General features: G+C 52.7%; 1 protein-coding gene across 1 annotated transcript in view; it reads left to right on the forward strand.

The window, feature by feature from the left end:
- Nucleotides 1–27,928, forward strand: part of PLXND1 (plexin D1) — an 84,118-nt gene that overhangs the window by 35,417 nt on the left and 20,773 nt on the right. The window contains exons 9-25 of the mRNA XM_075095557.1: nucleotides 581–688; nucleotides 2,975–3,064; nucleotides 3,950–4,043; nucleotides 6,456–6,619; nucleotides 8,340–8,491; nucleotides 8,824–8,923; nucleotides 12,178–12,317; nucleotides 13,113–13,280; nucleotides 15,555–15,645; nucleotides 15,798–16,073; nucleotides 16,995–17,144; nucleotides 20,988–21,102; nucleotides 22,190–22,297; nucleotides 22,997–23,109; nucleotides 24,350–24,457; nucleotides 25,513–25,643; nucleotides 26,066–26,264. Of these exons, the coding sequence (XP_074951658.1) occupies nucleotides 581–688; nucleotides 2,975–3,064; nucleotides 3,950–4,043; nucleotides 6,456–6,619; nucleotides 8,340–8,491; nucleotides 8,824–8,923; nucleotides 12,178–12,317; nucleotides 13,113–13,280; nucleotides 15,555–15,645; nucleotides 15,798–16,073; nucleotides 16,995–17,144; nucleotides 20,988–21,102; nucleotides 22,190–22,297; nucleotides 22,997–23,109; nucleotides 24,350–24,457; nucleotides 25,513–25,643; nucleotides 26,066–26,264 (2,307 nt within the window). The remainder of the gene's footprint in view (nucleotides 1–580; nucleotides 689–2,974; nucleotides 3,065–3,949; nucleotides 4,044–6,455; nucleotides 6,620–8,339; nucleotides 8,492–8,823; nucleotides 8,924–12,177; nucleotides 12,318–13,112; nucleotides 13,281–15,554; nucleotides 15,646–15,797; nucleotides 16,074–16,994; nucleotides 17,145–20,987; nucleotides 21,103–22,189; nucleotides 22,298–22,996; nucleotides 23,110–24,349; nucleotides 24,458–25,512; nucleotides 25,644–26,065; nucleotides 26,265–27,928) is intronic.

Genomic DNA, 27,928 nt, shown 5'->3' on the forward strand with positions numbered 1-27,928 from the left:
TGCTTTTAGTGTCACTCCGGCCCAGCCTTCTAACATCTAAGTGCATGTAATGAGGGAGCTGCCCAGAGTGGCAGCTGAGGAGTGCATATGCATTTGCTTTTTACCTGGAAGGATGCTTTTCCAGCGCAGGAAGATGAAAGCACAGGCCTGTCAGCCCCGCTGCCCGGGGGGCTGGGGGCTGCCCATGTCCCGGAGCTGGCGGAGGAGCCGGGTGGGAGCGAGGGAAGAATTCCTGCGACGCTGCCCCCTTTGCTGGACCACAGCTGCCAGCCCTCCGCTGTAGGCGAGCCCTCCTGGAAACCCGGCTGCCCTGCCATGGTTACCTGGCCGCTCGCAGAGGGCCTTAAGGCAGTGCGAAAGCTGGTGACTCGGGGGAGGAAGGCTCCACGTGGCGCTACCGCTCTGTGCATCATGGTGCCATTTTGGTGTTTCAATTTCTGCAGTGACAGTGTGATCTGACTTTAAAGACACAGTGAAATTAATCTTATCAAGGGCCCCGATGTGCCTTCTTGCCTCATCGTTGAGAATGCTCAGCATACACCCCTCTAACCTCTCTTTTTTTGTCTTGTTTTGTACCTAGCGGAAGAAAATCGACTGTCCGCGAATTGTACCTGCCTCACTGGACCCAATGCCCACGGGAGTGTCTCGGGACATTACGATCTCACTGGCTAATGCGACTTTCTCTAAGGTAAATGAGTTCCTGGAGAGATCGGGAAGGTTCGGATGAGCCTGGGCTGGTGTGCCGCAAGGCGGCCAGGCCAGCCGCAGGGAGTTTGAGTACAAGCTGGTTTCTGCCTTGGGAGAGCGTGATTGCATTAGCAGCTGAAATCACTGTGTTAACAAAAGCGGATGGTGGAAAGCAGCCACCCCGACGGCGAGTGAGGTTGCATGGCAAAGCCGAAGGGAGATGCTGTTTGTGCACAGGCATTCTCCAGGGATCTCCCACGATTAGTAACAGGCTTTTTGCATTTGGTGGAAAAAGGAGGTTTATACACCTTGTAAAGCAGTCACTGGAACAATATGTTTGGGGGAAATAAAATTCCTGGTTTCCTTGTGGGTGTTTGCTCCACCGCAGAGCGTGCTGGTGTCACGCTCTTCTGGCGCCATGTGCCAGCCCAGCCCCACCGCCCTGCGCTTAGGAATGAAGGACAAAGCCCAGAGCTGTGGGAGGGCAGGGAGCCCTGTGCTGGCTAAGCCACTGCTTGGAGTACAGTGTGCAAATGTGTTTTAACTTAACTTCTGGTGGCCACTGCAGAGCTTGGCTTTTTTTGTGAAAAAATCCTTTATGTGAAATTTTCTGGCATGCGAATTGTAATAGGGCAAAAAGCAGGAGTGGGCGTCAAATGGTGCCTTCAGAGATGCGTCACAGGCCAGGAGGGACCAGGGGAATTTGGGGCAGGGAGGCTGGGCACTGGGGAAATACTTGACTAAGCTCTGGTGTTTGTAGAAAGCTGCCCTGTGTCATTTTTGGTCAAGTCTTCAGCGGGGCCCATGGGGCCTGGACTGCCATGCCCCTGCAGAGGTAACCTGCACGCTGGACAGCCAGGCAGCTCGTCTTCCTTGCAGGCAAAGGAGAAGGTTGGAAATGCTGGTGGTGTGCCTGGCTCACTGCGCCGGGGGCGGGGTGGGGGCTGCAAGGGACTGCGCAGGCACCGCTTCCACCGGACCTCCTGCCCTTGGGCGCGGGGCCAGGAAGGAGCTCTGCCGTTTCCTGCACAGGTCCAGCCTCTGCAAACGAGGATGTGCCCTCCGCAATCAGCAAAAAAGGGCGAGAAATCCTTCTTCCTCTGTGGGTGCTGGCAGTGGCTGAAGAGGAAGCAATACCACATGTAACCCGATAGGAAATGAAGTCAGCAGGAAAGGGGCCGAGGCACCGCCGCTCCCGGCGCGGCTGGAGAGGCTCAGCCTGTCCGGCTTCCTCCCGCCACCATCTGCAAACTGTCCTGGGGCGCCCAGCGGGAATCCTTCTCCTGTCCTCTCTGCAGCACCAAAGTGCTGCCAGAGCTGGGAGCATCGGAGACACGTGTCCCGACACCTTTGCTGCTGCGGGGGGACTGCCCAGGTGGTGGGCAAGAGGCGAGGGGCACGGGCCAGCCTGCAGAGCAGAAGCTGCCTGGGCGCAAGCGGCGCGCTGGAGGACGTTCCAGTTTACCCCTCACGGCAGTGTGTGTGTTCGCTGAGCCAGCAGCTGCCTGCCAGGAGTCGGGCGCTTTCTTTCATGTCTATTATCAGATCTGTCAGTTTTCAAAGGGTAGTTAGACCTCAGTAGTGGTGGAGCATCAACCTGCTTGGAGATAGGATTTTTTCCTGCAGGATGGGGGCACAGCAGTAACTCAGGGCAGGATATCATCCTCATGTTATCAGAAAAACAGCACAGAAAATCTGCCTTTGAACGTACTCCTGGCTGGGTCCTCATTTGAATTAGAGATTTGCTCTGTGTGGTTGTTGGGAGGAGAAGGAAGGTGGCTTTGAGCCCAAATCACGGACTCGTTTGGTCTGGTTTGGGCGAGGCAGCTTGGGACCACGTTGGCTCTTGGTCGGCATTGCAGCATGAGCTCTAAACACCCTGGATCCAGAGGAACCTGGGTGCCCCACTGGTGGAGGTTATGAGAGTGTAGCCCAGCCAGGCACGTCCCCTGGTCTGCGAGTGCCACATGTCCCCAGCTCCAGGAGCGGCTGCCCCACGCCTGGTCATGACACTTTACAACAGCACGCTGCGCTTCACTCCATGTGTGATGCTCAGCCTGCACCAGTTTTATGTATAGGTGCGTAACAGAGCAGGATTAATTAGGCACTGATCCGAGCCCCGTTTACAGTATCAGGTTCTGATCTCCTGTTTGACTTGTGCACAGTTCAGGTACTGACGACAGAAACAGGGTGAGACACGGCGCCTGCCGCATCGGGTGACTGAGACAGAGAACTGCACAAAACGATTGTTACAGCCGTTCTGCTCCCCTTGTCTTCCCTCTCCCAGGAGACAGCTCTGGAGTGCCATTTTGGGACAGACAGGACGTTTGAAGCCCGGTGGGTGAACTCCTCTGCCGTGGAGTGCATACACGTGCTGGTGAGTTGGGGGGGGTGAGGCTGCCAGCCCCTGCTCCCCCTGTGGTGTGGGGCAGGTCCCAGGGCAGGGAGGGTCTTGTCCCCAACCTCCCACGCAGCGGCTGGGATGCCGCCTCCCCTCCTCCCTCCCTCCACTTCCAGCTGAAAAAAAGAGCAAACTGGGTTCGCCCCTCCTGCGAGAGGCCCGTTGCATGTGCTGATGCTGGAAGGGCGTTCGCAAGTCACCGATGCTGCGTTGTCTGCTCTGGGTATCTGCAGTGGCTCCAGTCCTTGCTCCGCTGGGGTTTGGGAAGGAGCTACTTGTTTACCTTTCTAAACGGGGAGAGTTCAGTTCAGGCAAAAAAACTGGCCACCTTGCAGTGTTGCTATTTCTGTAGCTTTTATTTTGAACTAGGAATTGGTCTGAGAAAAGGCTCAGATGCTCAGCGAAGAGCGGTGTGCGGTTGGTGGAGGGCAGACCGCACCTCTGAAATGCAGCAAACGTTTGGGCTTCCACCGATGGGAATATTGCGAGCAGAAGCTGGAGAGGAGCACTTTCCCATCACGTCACCTGCAAAACTCTGTACTGTAGCCCGGCACTGAAAATGTGCAGACTGGCCAGTCTGTTAGTTTTCCTGTCCATTTCTACTAAAAATAGCAGCAAGCCAGGGCTCTGCTCTCACTGCAGTGTGTGCCGTGCCTCGGTGCCCTTTCTTGGGACCTCAGTAAAACAAAACAGAAAACAGCCTTCCCTCTCTTTCCCTCTGCTAAAGATGAGACCCTCCTGTTCTGAGAAGCAGCGGTCAGAGAAGCCTCATGAGGAATGTTAATCCATGTAGTGTGCATATGGAACATCATATTTTACTAAATTTCCTAAGTGTTTGTGTATTTGTTTTTTTGTGTGCAGCTCCACACATCAGAAAAAAGCCATCTCTTCCCAGTGAACCTTCAGCTGAAGGACAGACCAGACAGATTTATCGACAGTCCAGAGATGATGACAGGTCTGAGTTGAAAATATTTTTATTCTGCTCTTGTCTGGTCAGCTTGAACGACTCAAATCCTGGCAAAGTTTATGTGTTCAGGAGAGAGACCGTGGCTCAGCTGGGCACAGCTTGGTTCTTTCTCTCAGGCACACGCAAAACACATGCTTACCCAGAGTTGCATCCCTGTGAATGTGTGCCCAGAAACCAGAGAGGCGCCTGCAGACACCCCCTTTACACCCAGGGAAAGTCAAGCCCTGTCCTTGAGTACAGGCAGCAGTTGAGGTCTTGCCTGCCAGCGACGCGCGGGATGGGGTGTGCTGGTGCTCTGGGTCACAGCAGAGATGTGGGGCATCCCCAGGGTCAGGGAGGAATTCCTCCCAGACGAGATAAGGGACGGCAGAGGGCTCTGCCACAAGCTCTCACAGGAGCGTGGCATCAAGGTTCAGCAAGCTGTAAAAACTGAGCCTTTTTTTTTTTTTACCCTCGTGTGCTGAGAAAGAATAAAATGTGTAAACACATTTCACCCCTGGCCCACTCTGTCTCTGGGAAGAACGCTTGGATTCCCAAAAAAGCAGGCTAAGGAAGGCAGGCGAAGAGTCAGCTGAAGAGTGCCCTCAGACAAGGCATTTCAAGAGGACAGGCCCAGCCGGTCGGCTGACAGAGCCCGCGCTGGCGCAGCAGCCGCCTCTCCCTGCCCTGGCGTTGCCCCGAGCTCTGTGCTCTCGCTGGAGGCAGCAGCTCTGGGCTCTTCTCCCTCTGCAGCGTCAGCGACTGTTGCAGCAGGAACTGGTTTACCCTGGATGCAAATGAGAGCTAGATGCCTGAAGTGAGATTTTCTTTGGAGGGTAGCTGTAATAGGTAGAGAGACATTAACGCCATCAGCCGCTGACCCAGGATAAAAAGGTTTCCCCTTAGTAAATCCCAGCGTATAAAGGAGGCTTATCTTGCAAAGCATTCCACGCTGGTGAAATAACCTTTGGAATACCAGCATGGGTAGGCATGAGACATGACTTCCTTGCAGAAAGGAGTGGGTGTCCGTACTTCTGCGACGCGGAGAGGAGGCGAGGGGTGGGCGATCTGAGCTAAGACTGTTTTGATGTGCAAGAGAAGACTCTCAGCTCTCTGCGCGGGTGGTGCTGGGAGCAGGAGCGACAGCGGAAAGAGTGTGGAATCCCCTCCCCTCCTGCGCGGAGAAACAACTCGCTTACACGGCTCTGTTTGCATCAATATGAATTTGCCAGACTGTTTGGCAATCCTGCGGGACCGTTGGACTGCTCTGGCTCCTCCTCACCTCGGCCACATGGGTGCAAGTAAAATTAGAGAGGCTGAATTGCAAGCCGAGATCTGCCGGGCCAGTGATAAATGTGTGCACCTTTTATACTGTCTTTAATGGAATTACTGTTATTAGTGTTTATTATTTCAGTCTTTATTAGCTTTTATTGTAAACTCTGGTTTGGCAGTCCACTGAAGGAATCCCAGCTCTTTGCTGTTGGGTGGAAAACCAACCAGTGTAACTCACTGGGTGGACTCAAGACGAGGTGAAATAAGCTCATTTTTTTGTGGAGAACGGGAGGCTTCCTTGGTGCCGATGATGTTTCATTAGCACGAGCGCAGGCAGACCACTGAAGGCTGAGGGATTCATTAACTGCTTATGAAGCGCCTTGAGATCCTCCCCTGAACAGAAGTGCAAAATGTGACTGTTTCTTTGTTTTATGTTCTCCTGCAAAGTCTCCTCTGGGGAAAAGGGTGTGAAAGCAATGTTTCCTGGCTGTTTCTGGCCGTTTATCTCAGCGGATACCCACGCTCCAGCGGCAGAAGTCTTTAGGCTGGAGAGGAAATGTAACCTAGGGCACCAGCTAATGAAGAGGTGAAAGCGGTGAAGGAAAATGATGTGGAAGCTGAACTGAGCGGATCTGAAGGGAGAAGTCAATGGAAGGGGCCTGTGGTCACCAGGGGGAAGGAAAGGAACTGTAAACACTGTACAAAGCACTGTAACCACCCGATTTTTGTCAGAGTGTGGAAGCAATGTGATTGCTTTGCTAACAGGATGGAGCCAGCTTTGCAAAGCAGCTTCCCATGTGGATGCTGAGAGTTGGAAACATGTAGCATAAATTGACAAAAGGTTCCGAGTTTGGGTGTTGTTTGTTTTTCAAGGGGAAGAAAAAGGAAAAGAAAGTGCTAAATTACATTGCAGTGAGAACAAGCACCCAGTCCTTCTGGGAAATCTTCAGGACAGCAGCCAAGCGCTGCCTCATCTTGCTGTATGTGCAAGCTGCTCTGCTCGTGCACTGGATTTCAGATGTTACTTGGATTCATATAGCTGGGGGGCAGGGGGACTGGGGGGGGCTGTGTTTGACTGCCTCAAGCTAAGCAAAGCTATGAAAGTCTCAGGCCCAGGAGCTCACATTTTTGTTGTCTCTGGTGGTTTAGTGGAGGTGTACAACTGTGCGACCGGCAGCGCTGACTGTTCTCAGTGCCTGGGGAGGGAGGACCTGGGGCACCGCTGTGTCTGGAGTGAAAGCAGCTCCAGCTGCAGGCTGCACGGCGAGGCCCCCCACATCTCAGACGTCTGTCCAGCTCCGGAGATTAAGAAGGTAAGACCTGAACGCAACGTGGAGGGCGCACGTGGCGTGGCAGGCGGTGCAGAGGGCTCAAAGTGGCTGCGCTGTCCCCAGCTGGGGGCACAGGAGGAGCCGCGCTTTGCTGCTGGCACAGGACAGGGTCGAGACCCGCGCTGAATTATTCACTGACTTTTCCGTGCTGTTGAGTCACCTGATGCCAAGGACATCTTGCTAGTGACAAGATCCAGTCTTCTTCATGTTAGTGGGAAAAACAACACCAGCACGATCAAAATGTCCCAGAGTTCCTGGGGCTGGGAAAAGCGGGAAAGATTTGTAGAGTTGGTTGAAGGATTCTTATCAGGAATAGCGTTTAATGGAGCATAGCTGAAATGTGAGTGTGAGCCCTGTCTCCAGGCACATGTGCTCTGCAGTTCTGCTGAGATGAAGAGTGGCAGAGGGACTTTCCGGCATTATGCATTTTGAAATGAGTTTTATTTAAATTGTAGTTGAATGAATGTTTGTTGGGGGTATTTGGATCTGGGGTTCTGCATAGAGGTATGATATAAGCCAACAAATTTGTCCCTGACAAGTAGCAAAGAAAGTATATAGAGCAAATCTTTAAATGAGCTCTCTAGAACGGGAGAAGCTGGAGAGGCAAACAGCTAATATGAACATTATTATTGGGAAGGATATGGGATTTCTGTTCTTAGGGAGGCATATAGCGACAGCTGCTCAAAATCTGGGTGCTGTAACACCGCATGGAGGGACTGAAGGGTCCCCATCACCTGCCTCTTCCCTCTTGTCACGGTGGGCGAGGGGCGCTCCCTGTGAGGCTGTCCTTCCCTCAGCGCACGTCAGGTGTTATCAGCACCTCGCCAAAAAATAATGGAAGGAAACCACAGTTCGGGTCGCAGAGTGTCACAAGACTCTGTCGCTATTTCCTTAGCAAATAGTAGCTGGTAAATCCAAATCCTCCAGAGTCATGTGAGCAAACAAGCCCTCGCAGGGCCCTCCTGGAGCAGGCATTGCGCTGGCTTTGTGTGCCATTGCCTTTATAAAAGGTAAAAGAGCCATTTCTGAACTGGAGGAATTTGTGTCACCCACTGAATAATGCAGTCACGCTGCCCGGGGACGCCCCTCACACGGTGAACCGGCCCCTTGCAGCAGGGGAGTCAGCAGCTGCCAGGTGAAAAACCAGCGGCGTAGGGGGTGGATGGGCAACAGCCTTCTCCTGCGGCAGCGGACTTGTCCCGTGCCCCGCGGTGCCGCAGTGCGGGTGCCGCAGTGCGGGTGCCTTGGCCACGCTCCATGCACCAGAACGCTTTTGTCTTGTTTTTGTCCTGAAAGGCCCTGCTGCATTTGGGACAGCCCTTAAAGAATGTGATGTTGGGACTGTCTTTTCCTAGCACACTAGCATCCCTCCTCAGGGTTTCCAAGTCTCTGGGTTTGTCTCTGCCCTAACTCCATTCAAAGCTGTGGTGTGGAAGGAGTGACATTTCACCCCCAGATGTGTTTGCAGCTGGAGTAAGCCCTGACCAAAGCCCCATACCAAATTCAGTGATGGCTTCTGATTTGCAAAGCTGCAGCAAGGGAGGCATGGTGGTGGGCCTGCTGTGGGGGAGCAGGGGCACGAGGAGCAATTCTGTTGCCTTCACGGGGGAGCCAAGTGGGGCCTGGGCACGGGCACAGGCTCAGCGGTGACGGCGAGAAGCTTCCCGGTGGTTCTCCTCCGACCTCTTCCTTGGTGCCGCAGATCGAGCCGCTGCACGGGCCGCTGGAGGGGGGCACCCTGCTGACCATCCGCGGGAGGAACCTGGGCCGCCGCTTCAGCGACATCCTCGGCGCCGTCAGGATAGGCAGCGTGCCATGTGCACCGCTGCCCAGCAGATACGTCGTCTCTGAGGCGTGAGTGTCTGGGGAGCTGGGGAAGAGGTCCCTGTCCCCTTCGTGTGTCCCCCCTGTCCCTGTCCCTCTGTGCTGGGGCCCGGGAAGGAGCTGGGGGGTGACCTGGTGCAGGGGGGACATGGGTGCCCTCCACCGGACGCTGGACCCGGGCAGGTGCTGGGGGTGACCTGGTGCAGGGGGGACATGGGTGCCCTCCACCGGGCGCCCTGTGGCTGCTGCTGCCCGGCGCACCCCTGCAGTGGGCACCATGCGGAGCGCAGGGGGGCTGTGGGCTCTGCCTCTCTGCTCTGGTGGGGCGGCACGACAGCCAACCTCCCCTTTCCTGCCCGCAGGATCGTGTGCCAGACCGGAGAGGCTCAGGAGGCGTTTTCTGATGTGGTGACGGTTAACGTGAGCCGGGAAGGGAGGTCCAGGGAGCGATACTCCTACGTGGTGAGTAGCTGCCTCCTGGATGTTTTTTCAATGATTCTCACAGTGATGGTCCCTGCACCCCTTAACAAGCCTGCAGCCCCCATACCGACAGCTGGCTTAGAAAGGGGTTCTATGCCAAAAAAGCATCACGGTCCTCAAGGAGCAGCTGACATGAATCCTCACCTGTGGTTACCTGAGCGAGGTCTGGCAAATCTGGGCTTGAGTGCGAGGGGCAGGACTGCAGCCAGGGTGTCGTCACACACAACCTCGCTCCAAGTCTCAGCTCCTGCAGTGGTTTATCACTTATCCTGCCTATATCATTGTTTCTCCTGCTGTAAGAAGGAGCTCATTTTTCTTACTCCTCTTTTGCTAAAGTGCCGTTACAGCCTGTGAGATTTTTTGAGACTTGCAAAGTCCCTTTGTGCTATGTAAGTTACATACTGTGGACTCACACTATTTAGAAATGATATTTTTTGCTGCAGAGATTGTCTTGGTTTTTGCATGCGCATAATGTGTATGGATTACACTTGAGCTAACCCCATGTCATTATGCAAAGAAAACCCCTTTATAGCTTTGTACTGTACCATCTCACAAAGATAACTTTTATCTCTATAAACCTTAAAGAAATCCACGCAGCTCTTCTCTTTCCTACAAGCACCTTCGTCTCCGGCTAGACGCTATTCACAGGCAGCCCTATGCGTCCAGGGCAAACACAACAGGGTGGGTGCCGAGGGCATGCCTTTTACTCAGAGTCTTTGTGCTTGTGCTGGGGAAGAATAGACTGTGCTGCAATCTAGTGGCTTGAAAGAAGACTTGAGCCTCAGGAAACGACATTCGATTCCTGGTAGCCATTGTGAGGAATTTAGGGCAGGATCATGGAGTGTAATTGCCACCCTGTAACCAATCATGTGCTGGGTGTTTAGTTCAGAGAGGTTTACACGCGTGCAGCCCCCACAGGCATGGCACATCCCAGTGCCCCGTAGCAGAGCCAGGCCTGGCAGCGCACAGAGGGGACCGGTGAGGCGACTGCACTGCCAGGCTTGCTTCAGCAGTAGTTCCCAGGAGGACGTTTGCTCTGGGACCCATTCCCATCATTTCCAGGTGTCCCTGTTCACATCCAAAACGTCTTAGAGATCCAGCAGTCCGGAGTGGAGCAAGGTACAGCTGGGGTACAACCCAGTAATAGTCCTCGGGTTTGGGATTTCTGGTGCATCGCCATCAGGATGTGTGTGCTGACTCAGCCACATCGCTTGCAGCCCAGCCGATTGTCTTCTTGACAAAGAGGATCAGGGCCTGAAGAGTGGGAAAGGGCCGGGCGCCTTCTTCGCCAGCTTGTGGCGTGAAAGGAAAAGCCCTCTCAGGAAACACCTGTAAAAGCACCATCGCTCAACAAAGCAAGGAGGGCAAAAGCCAGTTGCTCTGCTGGCAGCTCCTGAGCCCGCTTGTGGCAAAGGCTGTCCTCCTGGGAGCAGAAAGTGTCCTGTGCCTGTCTTAGGAAGGCTTGGAGAAGGGGTGAGGCGGTGCCCTGCTCTGTGCATGCCCGCCTCAGGGAGTGAAACCGCATGATGTGTAGCTGCTGCCGAGTTCCACGCCAGCCGTGGCTTCCGCACCGTTTGCAAACTAAGCAATGCCGCTTAGTGTTCTTGATTCGCCTCTCGCATAACAATGGCAGGAAGACGGACTAGACTGCACTATGCAAGGCTGGTCTCAGTCAGACCTAAGCTTGAGCATTGATAGCGGTTTACCTAAAAAAGTCTTAAAAGAATTTTAGAACTGCCCTTCCAAAGAAAGTCCTTTGTAAAATACCAAATATTGTGCGCTACATCTTTCAAAGTCCCTGTTAGACATATCTAGAGGAGGCAGTATTCAGCTGTAATTCTGCTGAGAAGCATGATCGAGAGACTTCTCCAGGACGCTGTAGCAGGCTATGGATTAGCTGAATTTGCTAAATGAGCTGAATTTGCAAAAGTCGTGATGGAGGCAATCAGTGCTGGCAATTCACTGAGAGCAGTAGCCACTGGCTCTTGCAGAGGGGAAGAGCTGGAGGGCTTTGGGGAACTTGAATAATCCTCTCTGCTGCTGTTGTAACTGTGGATCTGAATGCATAGGTTAAGGGCTAAGGGCAGGAGACAGCTGCCTGCAGACACACGGAGAAATACAAATTAACAAAATGAATCCTGTGGAAATGGGTAATGATCAGAAACAACAGAGGAAATGGCTGTAGAGGAATAAAGCAGTCTGAGTGTAGGTTGAGGGCAAGGATAGCTATTAATAAGCATGTTTGTGTGGCTGGGGTTGACAGGAAAGGGCATTAACACAGGCAGTACGAAGCAGCTCAGCCCATGTTCTTCAGCCTGCCTCGGTGCGGTTTTGCTCTGTGGCTGCAGCAAGGGACTCACTGCGGCGGTGAGCAGGCTTCAGCCGCGCTCTGCGGCCCGGCGGGTCTCCTTCCTCCAGGGTTTGTGGTGTTTGACAGGGAATTACCAAGTGCCTTATGGAAGGGTCTTGAAATAATTATTGGCTCTGCCCTTGGTGTCCTCTTCAAACTGGAGCGGGGAAGTTGTCCAGAAGACTCTCCTGGGGCACTCTGAGGAGCAGGCGTGAGGGTTCAGCCTCGCATTAGTTATCAAAGCCTCAAGCTCATAAATCTCAGGAAGATTTCCAGGGACTGCAAATGCAGATAACATACATGCTAATTTCTGCTGAAAATGGCGAGAGGCAATGTAACTTCCCCCGTAGGTCTGTCGCTTCAAGAGATTCAGATTTGAAGCTTCCTTAAGAAGGAGTTTGATATTCAATTATCTAGACCCAGGTGGCTGTTCTCACATATCTCAAGGCCATCATCCAACAGGACTTCAGCATTACCTTCAGGTTCAGGAGGAAATGGATCTGGAAGTGCAGAGATGGTAGGAGCTGGAATGAATGAGAAATTTCCATTTGTTGATGGACCCTGAGCTGTCACCAGCTCTGCACCCTCCATTGGAAATCTCAAGGCACTGGTGGGATCCTGGGCTCCAGTTTGGACTTCTGTCTAGTTTATTGCCAGAATTTAAGGACTGCAGAGAGACACAGGGGTTTTACATCACCTCACTCCTCAGCGCTCGTACCTCTCTCCTTGTTCTGAAACCCTGCCAGCAAAAGCTTTTGTTGTGCTGCTGTTTCAGAGCCTCACAGTACTGGATACTTACTTTTACTGAAGCAATTCCCACATATAGTGTGGAGTATCCAAATGTGAATTTATCAGGCTAGAAAACAGATTCCTCCTTTGTTTTCAGCTTCCTGTGGTGCAGTCCATAGCTCCCCTGAATGGCCCAAAGGCTGGAGGAACCAGAGTGACCATCAGAGGCAGCAGGCTGGACGTCGGCTCTGAGCTCCGTGTCCTTGTCAATACCTCCAAGCAGTGCATTGACCTCAGGTGGGACTGGGTTTGGGGGCTGGCACTGAGCTAGTGACAAGAGCCAAAGCATTAGGAAGGATGACATTATTCCCCCGGAGATCAGGAAGAGCTGGGATTTGGGTGGAGGGCACCAAAGCATGCTGCTACTAGCCTTGGAGCCAGCGTAGCATCCCTACCGGCCCGCTCGGCTGCTGCCTGCTCCGTTTCCGTGCCCCATCAGCCTGGTATCCCCGGAGTGGCGAGGCGGAGCTGCAGCGCGGGTGCCTGACACCAGGCTGGGGCGAATTTCTTTGGCAAAGCGATGGCACCGGTGTTGCCGTGATGTGGTGGCAGCGACCAGCGGCAAACGAAGTGCCTCTCGCACGCTGTTCGCAGGATACCGCCAGGCCCCTTGGGTGGTCTGGGACCCGGACCAAAACCCCGGGAGCAAAGCAGACATGGGCTTCGTTCCCAGGTCTGCTGGAGGCAGACGGCACCTGCATGCCCAGGGTCCCGCTCCTGTGGCAGCTCACTGGTTGGAAGAAACCCCTCCTCCTGCATGTTCCCATCTCATCAGCGGCAAGAAGTAGGAGCCTGCCGTTTTCCTTTGGCTGTATGGGAAATCAGTCTGGCAGCCCGGGATGGTATACGCTCAGAATTGCTTGTTAGTAGGCAATGTAATTAATAGGTGATTGGCACATGACTGGAAGCTCCTCCTTGCCTGTCTCTGCTGACTGGCTCGCTTTCCCGGGGGAGCTTGGGTCCGCAGTGCCTGGCTCTGGCCACTCCATCCGCTGTGGCTTTCTGCAGCTTACCCTGCCTTTCCCTGTGCAGCCGCAATGACAGCACCATCACCTGCACCATGCCGTCCGCGGAGCTCACCACGGCCGTGCGAGTCTGTGTCCAGTTCGAGAACAAGTCTTGTGCCAGCTACAACATCACGTTCAAGTATGAGAAGAACCCGATTATATCAGACATCAACCCCAAAAAGAGCCAGATCAGGTGAGATCCCTCCCTCAGCCAAGTCTGCCAGGATTTGTGGCCTTTGTTGAGATCAGCCTCTTAATTTCTGCCAAATGCAAAAGCGAACAGTGCTTTCCCATCCAAGCTCAGAGCTGACTGGAGTATCCTGGTGTAGCCCACTGCAAGCAACGCGAGCTTGCCCTGTCTGTGCTTCAAGCCATGCAGACGCAGAGCAGATCCTGAGCAAGCCCCGTGTCAGGAGCCCCAGGAGCCGCTGAAGCAAAGCCAGGAGGCAGGGTGCAGTATCGGGGTCCCAGGCCATGCTGTTGTAGCATCATGACTTCCATTTCGAGCTTCTGCCTGCAAAAGAGAGGATCAGCTTCAGGCTGGTGGGAGAGGGTCCTGCAGGGAGAAAGGGGCTTTCTCAGCCCTGGGGTTTGACACATTGCCTTGCAGACAGGTACAAAAGGGGCACCGCAGAGTGCTCTCAGGGTGCTTCAGGGTACCCCAGTGCTGGAGTAGGTCTCACACACCAGGACTGTCTGTAGCTCATTTCAGTGCATTTAAGACATGGAAAAAAAGTCAGCCTTGGTAACTGTGTACTGTGTACACCTGGTGGGTGCTTTAGGGAGGTTCAGGTGGGGGGCTTTATGAGACCCTGAGGATTTTTCTTGGCAGTAAAACTGCTGGAGGATAAGCTGACATTTGTAATTTTGGATCTCAGCCTTCCCCAAGGTCACAGTATTTAATTTTTTAAGCGTGTTACTTTTAATTTCATGTGTCTTCGTGGATCTCTCAGGCTCCTGTTGCTTTGGATATCATGGTGAAATCCCACCTTCCTCGGCTGTGGAGCCTGGAAAACCCAGGGCTGACTAAGAAGTCTGAGAGTCCAGTGCCTGTGCCTGCAGGAGCACGCTGAACGCAGCATGCCTGGGTGCAAGCACGGAGCAGGCTCTGACGGCCTGATCCCCTTGGAGCAAAGCCGTGTCTCGGCATTCCCGAGCCCAGCGCCAAACATGCAGGCTGTGGGAAAGTTAATGACAAGGCACAGCAGTGACTCAGCCAGCCTCAGCTCCTAGCAGGCTTGCGAACTCTGCTGAGCGGCGAGAGTGGTAGCTGAACACAGAGACAGTGGAAGAATGTCACTGCCCATATTCACAAGGAAAACCACCAGGGTATTTCTCCATCACCTTAGTCTGCTTTCTTAGTATTTCCAGCAGTTTCCAAATTTCAGACCACTGAGGATGTGACAGCAGTCTCGCTCTTCAGACTGCTTGGTGGCTTGTGTAGCCTCACGGCTCCAGTGCGTTGCTGCACGATGAGGGGACAACAACTTGTGTAAAACTGTAGCTGGATCTGATTTACCTTACCATATTGCTAAAATAATCTGTGCAAGCGAAGTTTAAAACAAAACAGAAGGTGTAAACTAGTCTGCAGATGTGACAGGCCCTTAGTAATTGGGATCGTAACTACATCGTAATATGTACAGTGTTGTAAAAGATTTCAGACAACCTGACTTTCAGGGCCTTGGACCCAAAGTCACTGTGTCTGGGGTGAGATTTGTACGTCCTCACTGATCCTGACAGATACTCCGAACAGATCAAATGTGGTACAGAGGAAGGGGAAGGTAAGCACAGGGCATAGCTTCTGCTGCCCAGAGCAGACGAGCAGTACTGGTTCTCCACCCCTTTCTCTGCCAAGCAGTCTTGTGCGCATCAGGGCCCTCGTTACTGTCGTTAATCGACTGCACATTGAGAGGCCCGTGTTTCACATTCCCCAGGCGACAGATCCAAAACACAAAACGACTTTCACATTTTGATCTAAATCAGAAGTGTCTGGGAGATGCAGGATCCCTGTCAACCCGAAAGGAGCTCTTTCTTCTGCAAGACTTACAGTTCTCTGTGGGTTGCTGCGGGGCAGGGACAGGGAATATCTCCTGGCCCTTGCTTTGAGGGCTTGGAGGTTAATCTCTTACACTGCCAGTGGCCTGGGCAACCTGCTGTGTACCCCTGGCACGCAGAGGCAGGCTGCTCCTCTGTGGAGTGGGGGCAAGGGAGACAGTTTTCTGCTGCTGGAAGAGGTCCCCCCTTCCCACCGCAGCAGATGCTGCTCTTCCTTCCTTCCCTGGTATCTCGGTAGCAGTGTGGGTGCTTGCTGCAAGTAGGAGGAAGACTCTGGCTGTTGGGTTACATTTTCTGCTCAAGCAGCTGGGAAACGTCCCTGGGAAAATGACAGCAGGTGACACCCTGCCATTGCACCTCGTTGCCCTGTGTCGTCCTCTGCAGTCACCCTCTCTTTCTTCCCTTCTCAAAGCGGGGGCAGGACCATCACCCTGGAAGGAAGAGGCTTTGAGCTGGTCCAGAATGTGTCCATGGTGGTCCGTGGCATTGGCAGAGAGCAGACGGTGGGTGTCCGCACCGGGTATCGCCTGAGAGCTGGGAGCTGGGGCGTGAAGCCGAAGCCTCAGCCTGTGCTGCAGACTGGGCTGCGAGCAAGGCTGGGTGGGACCACTCACGATGTTGGTTTTTTAAAGTGCATGCTCTTTCCTGCTTTCAGAGCTGTAAGGTGCACACCGACACTGTGATCACCTGCCCCTCTCCAGCTGCCTCCAACATCACTGCAGGGAGCAAGCCCGCACCCGTCGATTTTTATCTCAATGGTTGCCTCTATGCAGACGACCGCCCAGCTCTGGATGACGAGATGTACCCCGAGGAGGCCTTGCACATCAGCAAGTTCGGCCTGGAGTACTATGCCGACCCCCAGTTCTTCACAGCCAAGAAGGAAAAGTGGATCAAGCACCATCCTGGCGAGCCCTTAACTCTGGTTATACACGTAAGAGAGTGGCATTTACAGCTCTGCTTCTTCAGGGGTGTTGCCTGCTCCCCGCTGGGAAGCTCTTCGGTCCTAAGTGCCAGCACAGTGCCTGTCCACAAATGCAGGAGAGAGAAGGGGGGTGGTTGAGGATAGGAGAGGCAGGAGCCATGCAGGAGCAGGCAGTCCTGGCTCAGTCTGCTGCACCTGCATCAATCTTCACCGGGAGATGCAGCCTGACCTGAGGATGCCCTTTGAGGCATGATAAGAGAGAGCTGCGTTTGAAGGATGCAATAGCAAGAAGCTAAATAAAATACTGGACGTATGAAAAAGAACAATAATGCACTGGCCTGAAATCAGACAGGTACTGCAGAAGGTCCTGACAATAGATACCTATTCCTGCAAAAACAGGTCATGCATTCTTCTCTTTTGGCTACTGAATTCAGCTCAGCTAACAAGGAAGTCGGGGTACAGCAATTGAGTGGCTTGGACAATGTGCAGTAGTAATTCAAAGGCCATTGTTCACTGCAGGATATCCTCGCTGGCTGCAACGTGCTTCATAAATGCACTCCCCCTTTCTCAGGCTCTGCAGACGCATCCCCTGGCTATCTCCTGTGTTGTACATCCTTCCCCCCTCCCAGGTGGGCGCTTAGATGCTTATCTGCAGTGCACAGCCAGGGCAGATCAAAAGCAGATTTTAACAGGTTCCACGAGGGGCTTGCTTCTCCTGCGCCCCGTGCTGAGAGAGGAGTGGGAAACAGGAAAATGGGGAATGGGCCGGTTCTGGGTTTCCTGTGGAGTGCTGGAAAAATGTCCTTGGTGAGGGAGAGTCCTCCCAGGTCTGAAAAACAGCAAGGAATACGGAAAGTAAAGCAGGAAAATCCGCTGCGGTTCCGACTGCTGCTCTGAAGGCTGACATCCTGATTCTATTTTTGTCATTAGAAAGAGCCTGACAGCCTGGGCCTGGAAAGCAATGAGTACCAAGTGAAAATTGGCCTCATCTCGTGTGAGATCCAGATTGTTTCGGACAAAGTCATCCACTGCTCTGTCAACGAGTCCCTGAGCACCTCGGAAAGGCAGCTGCCTGTGACGGTGAGTTCCAGGAGCCCCCACGCCCTGAGCACGTGGGGTAGAAGGGGTCCCTGTTGCAAACCCCTCATGCGAAGGCGGCGGCCGTGTGCACGGGCAGGCCCTGCCCCGCACACTCGCAGGTAGCCTTGCAGAAAGCCACATGGATGGAGGGGGTGGACAAAGCACACTGCGCTTGCAGCTGTGCCCAGGGAGGCTCGCTGGCGGCATGCAGGCGTCGTCAGTGCTAGGGCTGCCCTGGGTTGTGGAGAGGGGCTGCCACGCTCCGAATTGTGGAGCACCGGCAGCTGAGTTAACCGTGCTGTAAGCTGGTGGCGGGGAACATTTTGTCAGTTCTTGTAAGGCACTGTGAAATCCCAGGCATGTGGGTTTTTGTCACTTGCAGTAATTTTCTTTCTGCCCCTCATGAGATCTGTTTGGGGATTTCCATACAGTCGTCAGTCAGCTGACCTCTTACTGCCAGCAGAAGAGCTACAAGTGGACATGAGAAACCAGCCCTTGCCAAGCTCCAATAAGCCACTGGAGATGGGTCCCCGCGTGTGACCGGGGAGGGCAGGAGGAGGACCCAGGGCTGGAAAGTTCCATGCTGCTTCCCAGGTGCTGCCGTTTTGTCACTGCGAAGAGTTCAGTGTTCAGGGCTGTTGTTCATCTTTGAACAATGGCAAAATTCACAGTACTTTGTTACTGTCATTTTTTCCACAGAGGGCTTGACTTACTGCTCTTCTCACCCTCAGTTTCCCTCAAGTCATATGCAGCCCATTGCCATGCAGGGATGTGACTTTGTCTTTTAGTATCTGGAGAGGAAAATGCCTCCATCTCCAGGGTCTGAGACCCTACAGCCCCCCTCCCAGTCTGTGAGGTAACAGTGAATGGGTGGGAGCCTTTGGCGTGGGCAGGGAGGAAGAGGAAGGCTGCGAAGGGAGATGAGGAGGCTCTGGACTTGTGCTGCCCAGAGAAAGGCATAAAGATGCACCACCACTGACAGCGTTGTCCAGTTTACTGGCTACAGTCTGTGGTGTATGAAATTCTGTTGCAAACTGGAAACATGGAAATGCAGAAGTAGCAAAATTTCCCAAGTCATTTTCTTGGAAATTTTAAATAGGGTAATTTTGGTTTTAGTGAGAACTGAGAAACAGGGAAATCCCTTTGGGGAAGAAAAGGAATTTGAGTTTCCTGGTCTTGGTTTGACATAAAACATTCTGGGGAATGCCCTAGTAGGTCCCTAGGAAGCAGGAGAGATACCCAGCCCTAAAGTATTACTTAGGCATTAAGGGTGTACCAGCAGTGAGAGTGCAGCTAAATAATCAGCTTGTATTCACGTCTACGCGCACTCATTAAACTGTCGTATGTGGTTTGAGCTATCACCTGCTGGCCATTTCGTAGGCCGCAGCTGCCTTTATAGCTTTGATAACACGGGGCCAGACTCGCATGGTGGCCCCTGCCTGACCGGCGTCAAGGACAGCTATCAGGGGCTGCATTAGCCTCGCCTGCTGATGCAAATTCTCTCTTCTGACGACCTGAAAAGCCTATTGGTGTGACTGCCCAGTTTGTTCTTGTTTAGATGGTAGAGCTCATACCTGCAGTGAAGAGAGCGCAGTAAAATGGCCCTTTAAAACATGTCCCAGTCTTGATCTTAATTCTGACTGTGATTTTGGGTATGCCTGTCCTGTGAAGGTGTTCTCAGGCCAGCTCCATGCTAGCAAGTTGCGCAGGGCAGCAGGAGCTGTCTGTAGAGAGGAGCCAGTGACGCAGATGGGGCGCCTGAGCCTCCCTGTGTTTTGGAGGTCACTTTTGAGTAGCTCTTTTGGGAGTGCCTTAGGTGAGCTGGCACTTGACTTTGATCTGGTTTTGTCCCGAGCACATGCCATTCACACCCTGGGAGGCTGCAAGACATCTCCACCCCATAAGCCAGAGCACAGTTCCCGGTGACCCCCGAGGTGGCCCTGTGCCCAGGGGTCCTGCCCAGCCCCGACAGCCCAGCTCTTCCTGGGAGTGGGGTGTCCTCTGAGCCTGGCCCCTTCTGCACCCCCACCTAGGTCCTGGTGACAGGGAATGTTGCTGTTTAACCTGCAGCCTAATTAATTCCCCTTATAAAAAATTGCATTGAGTAGACCTGTCCAAATAAACAAGAGAAGCTTGCCAAGGTCAGTTTTGTTCATGACCAAAGTGTTTAAACACTGAATTAAAAAGCAAGTGTGGGATTTCTCCCCCGGCAAATGCAAAAGGTTGAGTTGGTGGGGAAAAAAAGACACAAAACACGAGGACTTGCCTCACTCATCATTTCAGATGAAAGAGGTGGAAATCTTGAGGCTAGGTAGGGTCCTGTGCAGACTGGCAAACGAACCTCTGCAGATGCTTGCGCAGCGCTCACAGCTCCCCGTCCTCATCCAGCGCGCACTGGGGAGGAGATTGAAGCTCTTGGTGTTGGATGCTGCCCAGAAGCACCACCCCAGAACCCATCAGCTCCAGAGCCCATCTGAGGGCTGGTACAAGGGCACATCAGAGATTGGAGCCATGGGAACCTGACCGCGTGGTCCAGCACTGATGGTTGGAGGCGCTGAAGCTTTTCCTGATGCTGGGAGACAGCAACCAGCGTTGGCTGGGGCTGGGCAGTCCTTCCTCTCTTGCCTGTGGAGGGAGCAGCACGGGGCAGGCCTCCAGGCTTGTCCAGATGCCTTCAGCTGGCAGCATCGATGCACTCACCGGTGCGCCCAAGAGCAAGGGCCTGGATTTCCCAGCGGGCATGAAGCTGTTCACTACACGGTGTTTGATGCATGGACACGGTGGGAGGGCCCTGCTGTGGCACTACTTTGGCCCAGCAGCTGAGAGCTGACTCAACCACTGTGTGCACCTTTCCCGGAGTTGCTCTGTAGCACAGATGTAATCATAAGATTATTCCATCTCTTCTCGACCTTATTTCAGTATTTTTTCTCAAGTTTCTCTCACTTCTCATCCCTTGAGAGAAATGAAACTTGAATTTCCAGAAGCGAAAGTCATGAGTTTTCCTTATCAGATGGTGCTGTTGAACCCTTTCATCCCAGGGGCCTGGAGAGCCATTCATGAACAGCCTGTGATGTGTGTTGGCCTCTTCCCTTCTGGTGATCAGGAGGCTGAAGGACTAAGCTCAAGTGGTTTGTGCCTGGTGTCACAAGAAGTACGGGTTGAGAGCAGGGCCAGGACCTTCTGACACCCAGTCCACCGCTTTAGCCGCAAGGTCATTGCTCGTCTCTGGTCTCATTATTATTTTTATTCCTTTACTTTATTTGTATTTCAAATACTTTAAAATTTCTTTACTCTCCTTCTCCTGAGTGGCAGCATTTGTGCTTTTTAGAGGAGAAAGGAGAGTGCAGCTGGGGTACAAAGGCCAATCAGAGGCATAACAAAGTTGGATGATTAGCGGAGGTGGTTTTCTAGTAAAAGTAGTGGAGGCAGTACTATATGGTACAGCGAGGTCTCTAAGAAAGGGTGGTCTTGTGCTCTGGGGTGGGTACCGTGGGGCCGTGACGTGGGCTGCAGCTTGCGGCTCTGCCACCAAAGCCCTGCGGTGGCCCTAGTACAGGCACCACTGCGGTACCACAGCCAGCTGTGAGCCAGCCTTGGCCTTCCACCAGAGCATGCAGGAAGGGAATTGGGCTGTTTTGAGACACAAAAAGTCCCTGAGGTCCAGCACTGAAAGGCACAGATAAGCCTCGCCGTGAAGCCTGGTGGGCTGAGCCGGTGTGGTCTGTGCATCCTTGGCCGAGGTCTGCTAAGCACTGCCCCGTAGTCCCTCCTTGCTCAACTGCTGAGACACTTGGCAACGTGCGGCTCAGCTCCTGCTTTTCCTCCCTCCCTCTCCCTCTCTAGATCCAAGTTGGAAAGTTCAACTACACAATTGCGATGCTTCACCTTGGGGGAGGAGAGACCGCGATCATCGTCTCCATTGTCATCTGCAGCATCTTGCTGGTCCTCTCTGTTGTAGGTAAGGGAATAGAGCGATGAGTTTCCAGGCTTTGCTGAGGCTTTTTTCTCATTGCATGTGGAGGGGTGAAGATGACTCACTCACACATTAGGAAACCTTTGAGTGCTGCAGTTGTGCAGTACCTGAAACTGTTCTCAGTGCAGCAAGTAGCCACTCTTCTTTGTACAGGACCATGGCAGTACCCAGGATCAAAGCTTCCTACAGCATGGAGCATTTGTTGGATGAATCTATAATTCAACTCTGTTACTTGAGCCTGCGATATTTATAAACTCACCCTGCCCCTCCCCCCCCCAATACTTAGTAGCTACTGTAATGCAAAATAAAGAAGGGAAGAAGGGTGTAGAAACTGGTCTTGGACTCATACTGGCTTGAACAGGGCTCACTCACAGGTGTGACTGTCCCAGACCATCCCAAGGGTCCGCCTAGCCCAAGGTCCTGTCATCAGTAACAGCCAGCGACAGGCACCTGGCAAAGAGTATGAAGAACAGAGTAAGCATCCTCAGCTGCGGATCTGGAGCAGACACAGCAGTTTGCTAACCGCACTGGAAGCTGTGCAACACACCTGTGTCCTCTGGCGAGGGTATCTTCTCATTGCATGCCCAGAATGACTGTGCAGCGAGAAACCTGTCAGTTCACAGCAAATGGGGTGTTTCTAATAGGGATTTAATTTATTTTTAATAAAGGTTTTAATGCACACTATTTATTAAATGCACCACCCATCATTAGAAACATATTCCTGGAGGCATGGGATGACTGTCAGACATGAACACTGTAATACAGGTGGTAAACATCATTAAATCTGTATTCATTAATCAGCTGGAATACATTAATATACAGTTAAGCTGAATATAGACAGCCCAGACCTAAATTGAAGATGACAGTTACAGCATGATCATTAAATTCCAGCTGGTTTTACTTATTTACAGATAATCAACAATTGCCTGATCAGATACCGGTCTTGTTGTAGGTGTTAAACCAGCACTGAGTTTAGCTTTCTGCACCCGTGTCAGCAGAGGACCGCTCTGATCCCAGCTGCAGCTGCTCCTAAGCCCGAGTCCCAAAGGCTTGTTCCCTTCCTCTTTTCCAGCTCTCTTTGTGTTCTGCACAAAGAGCCGCAGAGCGGAGCGCTACTGGCAGAAAACCCTGCTCCAGATGGAGGAGATGGAGTCGCAGATCCGGGAGGAAATCCGCAAAGGTAAGTCACCGTGCTGGGCATAGAGGAGGAGCCAGGACCAGGAGGGAGATGCCGGAATAGCAGCATTGAAGCCATTCACCTTCTGCTCTGTAGCGGTTTATAGAAAATTCATAGGAGAATTTCTGTCATCACCTTTGCGCTTCAGCAGGGTTTGTGAATGAGGCTCAGTGGCTGGAAGTGTGGTTCTGCCACTGTCTTGCTGCCTGACTTGGGCAAGCCACTGATCTTCAGTGCCACTGGCTTCCCTGTCTTGGGGTTAATGGCCCTCGGCCATGTCAGAGGGATGCTTGAAGGCACACTTAATCTTGAGCGTGCTTTACGATTGGGTGCAACAAAAATTGCAGCACACTCCTGCTAGAGGAAGGGGAGAAGCAATCCAAGCATGTGCACGTGCTGTCCCTGCAGTACGTGGCTCTGCAGCGCAGGCTGAGGTCCTCCTGCAGAGCCAGGCTGGGCGCTGCTCTCCTGGAGGCAGGGGAAGCGTTCTCTGTCAGTGCTGCAGGACACGACGAACAGTGCTGGCGGTTAAACCCTGACAGCACTCGCCGCCTGCTCAAGAAACCCTGCTTCAGCCCACTCGAGGGAGAGGCTCAAGGAGGCAGAGATGAGACATGCCATGTTTTCAGTGCCAGCCTGCTCTTACTGTCTCAGCTGGTAGAGAACTGGAGCTCTTACCATCTGTGGGTCTTCTTGTGTAAGGTTTTGCAGAACTGCAGACAGACATGACAGACCTGACCAAGGAGTTAAACCGCAGCCAGGGGATCCCGTTCCTGGAGTACAAGCACTTTGTCACCCGGACGTTCTTCCCCAAAGTAAGGCAATACCATGTTTCATTGGCACCTAATCGCTCCCAGGTCCTTCCTAACCAGAGCCGGGCTCTGCTTCCTCTCTGCTAAAGGGTTATTATGGTGTAACAAAACCATTCCGCTGCTATATATTTAGTTGCCACGTATTTCAGCCTCAATTATCGTCAAAAGTGGAGCCACAGCTCCTGGGGTGTGAAGTAAGGTCGGACTTGCCCGCACACCGTAGGAGCCTGGCGGCGGCACCATCCCACAAGTCGCTCTGGCTCACCCGTTCGATGCCGTCGGACACCCTCTTCTGAAAGCATTCTCTCACATGAGCAGAAAGTGCTGGGGACTCCCCCTTCTCCCCAGGGGCTCCAATGTCACCCCGCTCTGTTCGGTAGCGGCTGAAGGGTGGCTTAAGTGCCTTTCTGCCATCTGTGTCCAGGGAGAGGGGGCTTTTTTGTTCCACACAGCGTGCCACTGAGCACTTCCAGCTGCCCTGCCAGTCCTCAGGAGCTCGTTAGTTGTCTCTGTCTCCCGCTTTCTCTCCTCTCTGTCAAAGGCTAGGTGCGTGGTGCTCCCAGTAAGACGCCCCTTGAGCTCCCAGTCTGTCTACCCAGAGTCCTCCTCCAGGGCTGCACCAGACGCGCCGGTGCCGTAATTCCCATCACCGGCTGCTCCACTGTATCACTGTGTGCCCTTAACAGCGGCTGTATTTCACCCCTGAGGCAGTTGCATTTCAGTGGCGAGGAGTGAGATGATGATTTATGACTGCAGTGTGTTTCATTAGTAGTTATTACTCAGGTTTTTAAGTTATCCAATCTCTAAATATCTGCACACTAGAGTCTTTAAGATTCAGGCTGCTATACGAATGTTAGAGATTTAAACATTTTTCCCATCTGTTTCAAAAGTTACATATGTTAAAACACCCAGTACTCCTCTATTTTGACTTAGTCTTCTGTAATGCTTTCTCTTCTGAGATTTTTCTAGCTGTCAAATTAGTCTATTTGCAGTCTCCCTACCCTAACAGCCTTGTGTCTGCGCAGACATCTGCCTTCCCCCATTCTTGTGGTGTTTGCACATTCAAGAGGGTCTTGCAAAGTGTTTAAAGGCTTCGTAAACCATACCAATGCATTTCTTCATGATGGGTGGTCTTCAGTCCTGATGACATGTCTCCCCGGCTCCTTCCCTTGCGGTGCACGGCGAATGAGGAGGTCCTCAGCCGGCTGCAGCCTCCCTCCCCTAACGCTGTGCTTGGTTGCAGTGTTCCTCGCTCTATGAGGAGTGCTACATCCTGCCGTCCCAGCAGCTCAGCTCCCAGGTGGGCTCCCAGGTCCAGGAAACTCACCCGCTCCTGGTGGGGGAATGGAAAGTGAGTAACCCACTGACACAACAAATGCTCTTGAGTGGCGGCTAACCATACTGGCGTGTGTTGACAATGCCACGTGTTTTCTTGTGGTGCGTGGGGAATGCGTGATCACTCGAATTAACACATACCAGCATTGGATCAGCTTTGGCTGATGGGAGAAGGCAGATCTGCGGATCTGCTCTCACATGAAGGCGCTCTGTCCTGAGATCCTCCCCAGTTCCGCTGTGGGCTTTTCTCCCTGGGTTTATCATATTGCATGTCACTTCAGTCCCCATACCCAGTTCATCACAGATGAGGTTCCTCCCACGCAGGGACTTGGTGAAAGCTGTTGTTGTCCCAGAGCTGGTGTTCATGTGGACAAGAAGTAGGAATTGAAGGATCAGAGAGTTGCTTAGATTGGAAGGGAGATCTGCTTAAAGCAGCTCCAACTAGATGAGGTTGCTGAGGACCTTGTCCAGCTGTGTCAAATATCTTCAAGGATGGATATCCCACTGCCTCTCGAGGCACCATTCCAGTGTCTGACCACTTTAAAGGTGAAAACTTCCATCCTTGTATTTAATCAGCATCCCATGCTCCAGCTGGTGTCCCTTGCCTCTTGTCCTAGCACTGTGCCAGCAGAGAAGAGCCTGGCTCTGTCTTCTCTGCCCTCCCACAGAGCAGCTGAAGATTGCAGTAAGAACTCCCCTAACCACTTCTTACGGCTGACCAAACGCAGCCCTCTCCACTTCTCCCTGTAAGCCCACTAATTGTTTTGGCAGCCCTCAGCTGCACTGGCTGTGGTTTGCCAGTGTCTGTTTCGTAGCGAGGAGCCCAAAGCTGGCCACAGTACTCCAGGTAGCCTCACAAGTGGTGAACAGAGAGGAATGGCCACTGCCGCTGCCCCGCAGGATGAGCTGCTTCTGATACAGCCCTGGATGCAGCCGTGCCCTTGCCAGGAAAGCATGCTGCTGGCTTGTGCCAAGCAGAGGGAGTAAGAGGTCTCCAGTCAGGAAGGATAAAAGCTGGAGGAAAACAACAAGCAGGGGTTTTCTCACTCTGCTTTCTGAATTTGTCTTTAGATCCCTGAAAACTGCAGACCCAATATGGAAGAAGGAATCTCGCTGTTCTCCACCTTACTCAACAACAAGCACTTTCTCATCGTGTTTGTCCATGCTCTGGAGCAACAGAAGGACTTCGCTGTTAGAGACAGGTATGAGCTTCAGAACCAAGGACCTGGCAGCTGGAGAAGACTGATTTATTCCTAACCTGTAAGCAATCCAGCCCATGTCTGGAGCCGTGCATTTCAGTTGCAGGTTGAGTTACACTTGCCTCCCACTTTTCTATTAGAAACGGATGGCCATAAACCTCCGTTATCCTGAAGAGCACCAAAAGGTACAATCAGTGATTCACTTGGGAGCATTTGTATCCCTGAACACTTGGTTTACCAGTGAGAGGATGTGAGCTGACCCAGGATCCTACAGCACTGAAAGAGGGTTTAAAGTTTTAACACTCTTGAGAAGGCTCATGAAAATTGTCCAAAATACTGCCTTTATGTGTTGGGGTTTTTTTCTTCAGTCAGCAGTTTAGTCTTGCTGGATTGGTGCTTGGCTCATACACAGTTCTGTGTTTCAGGTGTAACCTGGCCTCCCTGCTTACTATTGCGTTGCATGGGAAACTGGAGTATTACACCAGCATCATGAAGGACCTCTTGGTGGATCTAATAGATGCTTCAGCTTCCAAAAACCCCAAGCTGATGCTGAGGAGAACAGAATCTGTGGTGGAGAAGATGCTCACCAACTGGATGTCCATCTGCATGTACAGCTATCTTAGAGTAAGAGAATCAGATCACTGCTGTTGTGCGGGTGGGTTTAGCACAGCGTGTGGTGGTAATGAGGGATGTGTGGGACAGCTGAGGACCTAATACCCGCCAGCATTGCCTCTTGAATGGTCACTAACGGTGGACAAACTCCAGTGTATTGAAAGGTTCAAGTGTGGAAAAGCAACCTTAAGTTCAGTTGCTTCTCCACTTTGGCCTGGGGATTTAGTGAGATCAGGCTTTGCGGCAGGCCTTTCCTAAGGCCAGAGCATGAACTAACATTTTCACCATGCTTGAGAATTGCGCCGTAGGGGAGTTGAAAAACAACCAGAATGGCTTGAGGTTTTGGAAACCATTCCAGTTATTTGCTGTTTTCTCTGACCAGCTCGCGCAGCCGTGCTGGTGGTTGCCAGCCCGTTCAGCGCTGTCTGTCTTGAGCACAGGAGCCCCGGGTGTCGGCGGGGATGGTGGCGCTGGGGCAGGGGCTGCTCCATGTCGGTGCCCATTGGTGCGTGGGGCTTCTCGCGTGGGAGGCGTCCTTGTGGTTCCACACTGGCCAGACAGATCTTAGCAGCAGAAGTGGGATGTCTGTCCCAGAAGCCTGACTGTCTTCCGATAGTAAGGAAAGGGAATATATTTGGCATCTCAGAGCACATCAGCAGTCCATCTGCTCGGTGCTTTATCTCCAACGTTTGCCAGTTCTGGTTGGAATTTCCCAGAAGAATTGAGCAATAATTTAATTGATTCCACGACAGTTAATTGGAGGACACCCCATTATACCCACAGGGGAGAGCCTTGAAAAAGCCTTTGAAAAATCTCTTTTCCCAAAGTGTCTGCTATAGCCACAGAAGCAATACTGTATTGTCCTCATGCATATTGTAATGTCTTCTGATCCCAGCTGATGATCACTTTTTGTCCTAAAGCCCATGGTTTTGTAGTTCATAATCTTTCATTTCAGCTCACATAATTAGCCAGTATAACGAAAGAAAAGTTACAGGAGCGAATGAGGACGGCTGTGCGGATGCAGCACGACTGACCAGCCTGTAAGAGCAGAAAAGAGTGAATTAGTGAATTTTTTTTGATCTTCAGTTTTTCTGCCTGTAGTTAAACCATTGGAGAAAAAAAGTGCTGATCTCTCCTTTTGGAGAGCGGAGACCACATGTGAGGCATCTGATCCAACTCCAGTGTGTGCTAAAAATGGACATTGTGCAAGAAGGCTTTCTCAGGAAAAAAAGAAAAAAGAGGAAAGAAAGTCAAGTCTTATCACTCAGGCCTGAAGACTTGGGCACGTTACAAAGCTAATTAGCAGCGAGGAGCTTCCAAGCGCCGGCACGCCACCCTTCCCTGGGGCGCCCGGCAGGCAGGTCCCGTCACCGCAGGCTTGTCCAGGGTCTGCGGCGGGGCAGTGGACATCCCGCAGCTGGGGCAGTGCAGGGGATGCTGGTGCGAGCTGTGAGCTGGCTTTCCCGTGCCGTCCGGCCCTGGCCCGCCCTGCGGAGGGAGGAGGAAGGACAGGGTACGGATGGGAGCAGGTCTGCGGGACCGCGGTGGCCCTTTGCGAGCTGAACCCACATTTCCATCCGCCTGTGGGTGGGTCCTCAGCAGGGGCTAATGTTGCACACTGGGTTTGCAGCCCCCTCCTTGCTTCACATGCTCAGCCTGAGGCTGTGGCAGTGAAG

The sequence above is a fragment of the Phalacrocorax aristotelis genome, chromosome 6, assembly GCF_949628215.1.
Source record: "Phalacrocorax aristotelis chromosome 6, bGulAri2.1, whole genome shotgun sequence".
Lineage (NCBI taxonomy): Eukaryota > Metazoa > Chordata > Aves > Suliformes > Phalacrocoracidae > Phalacrocorax > Phalacrocorax aristotelis.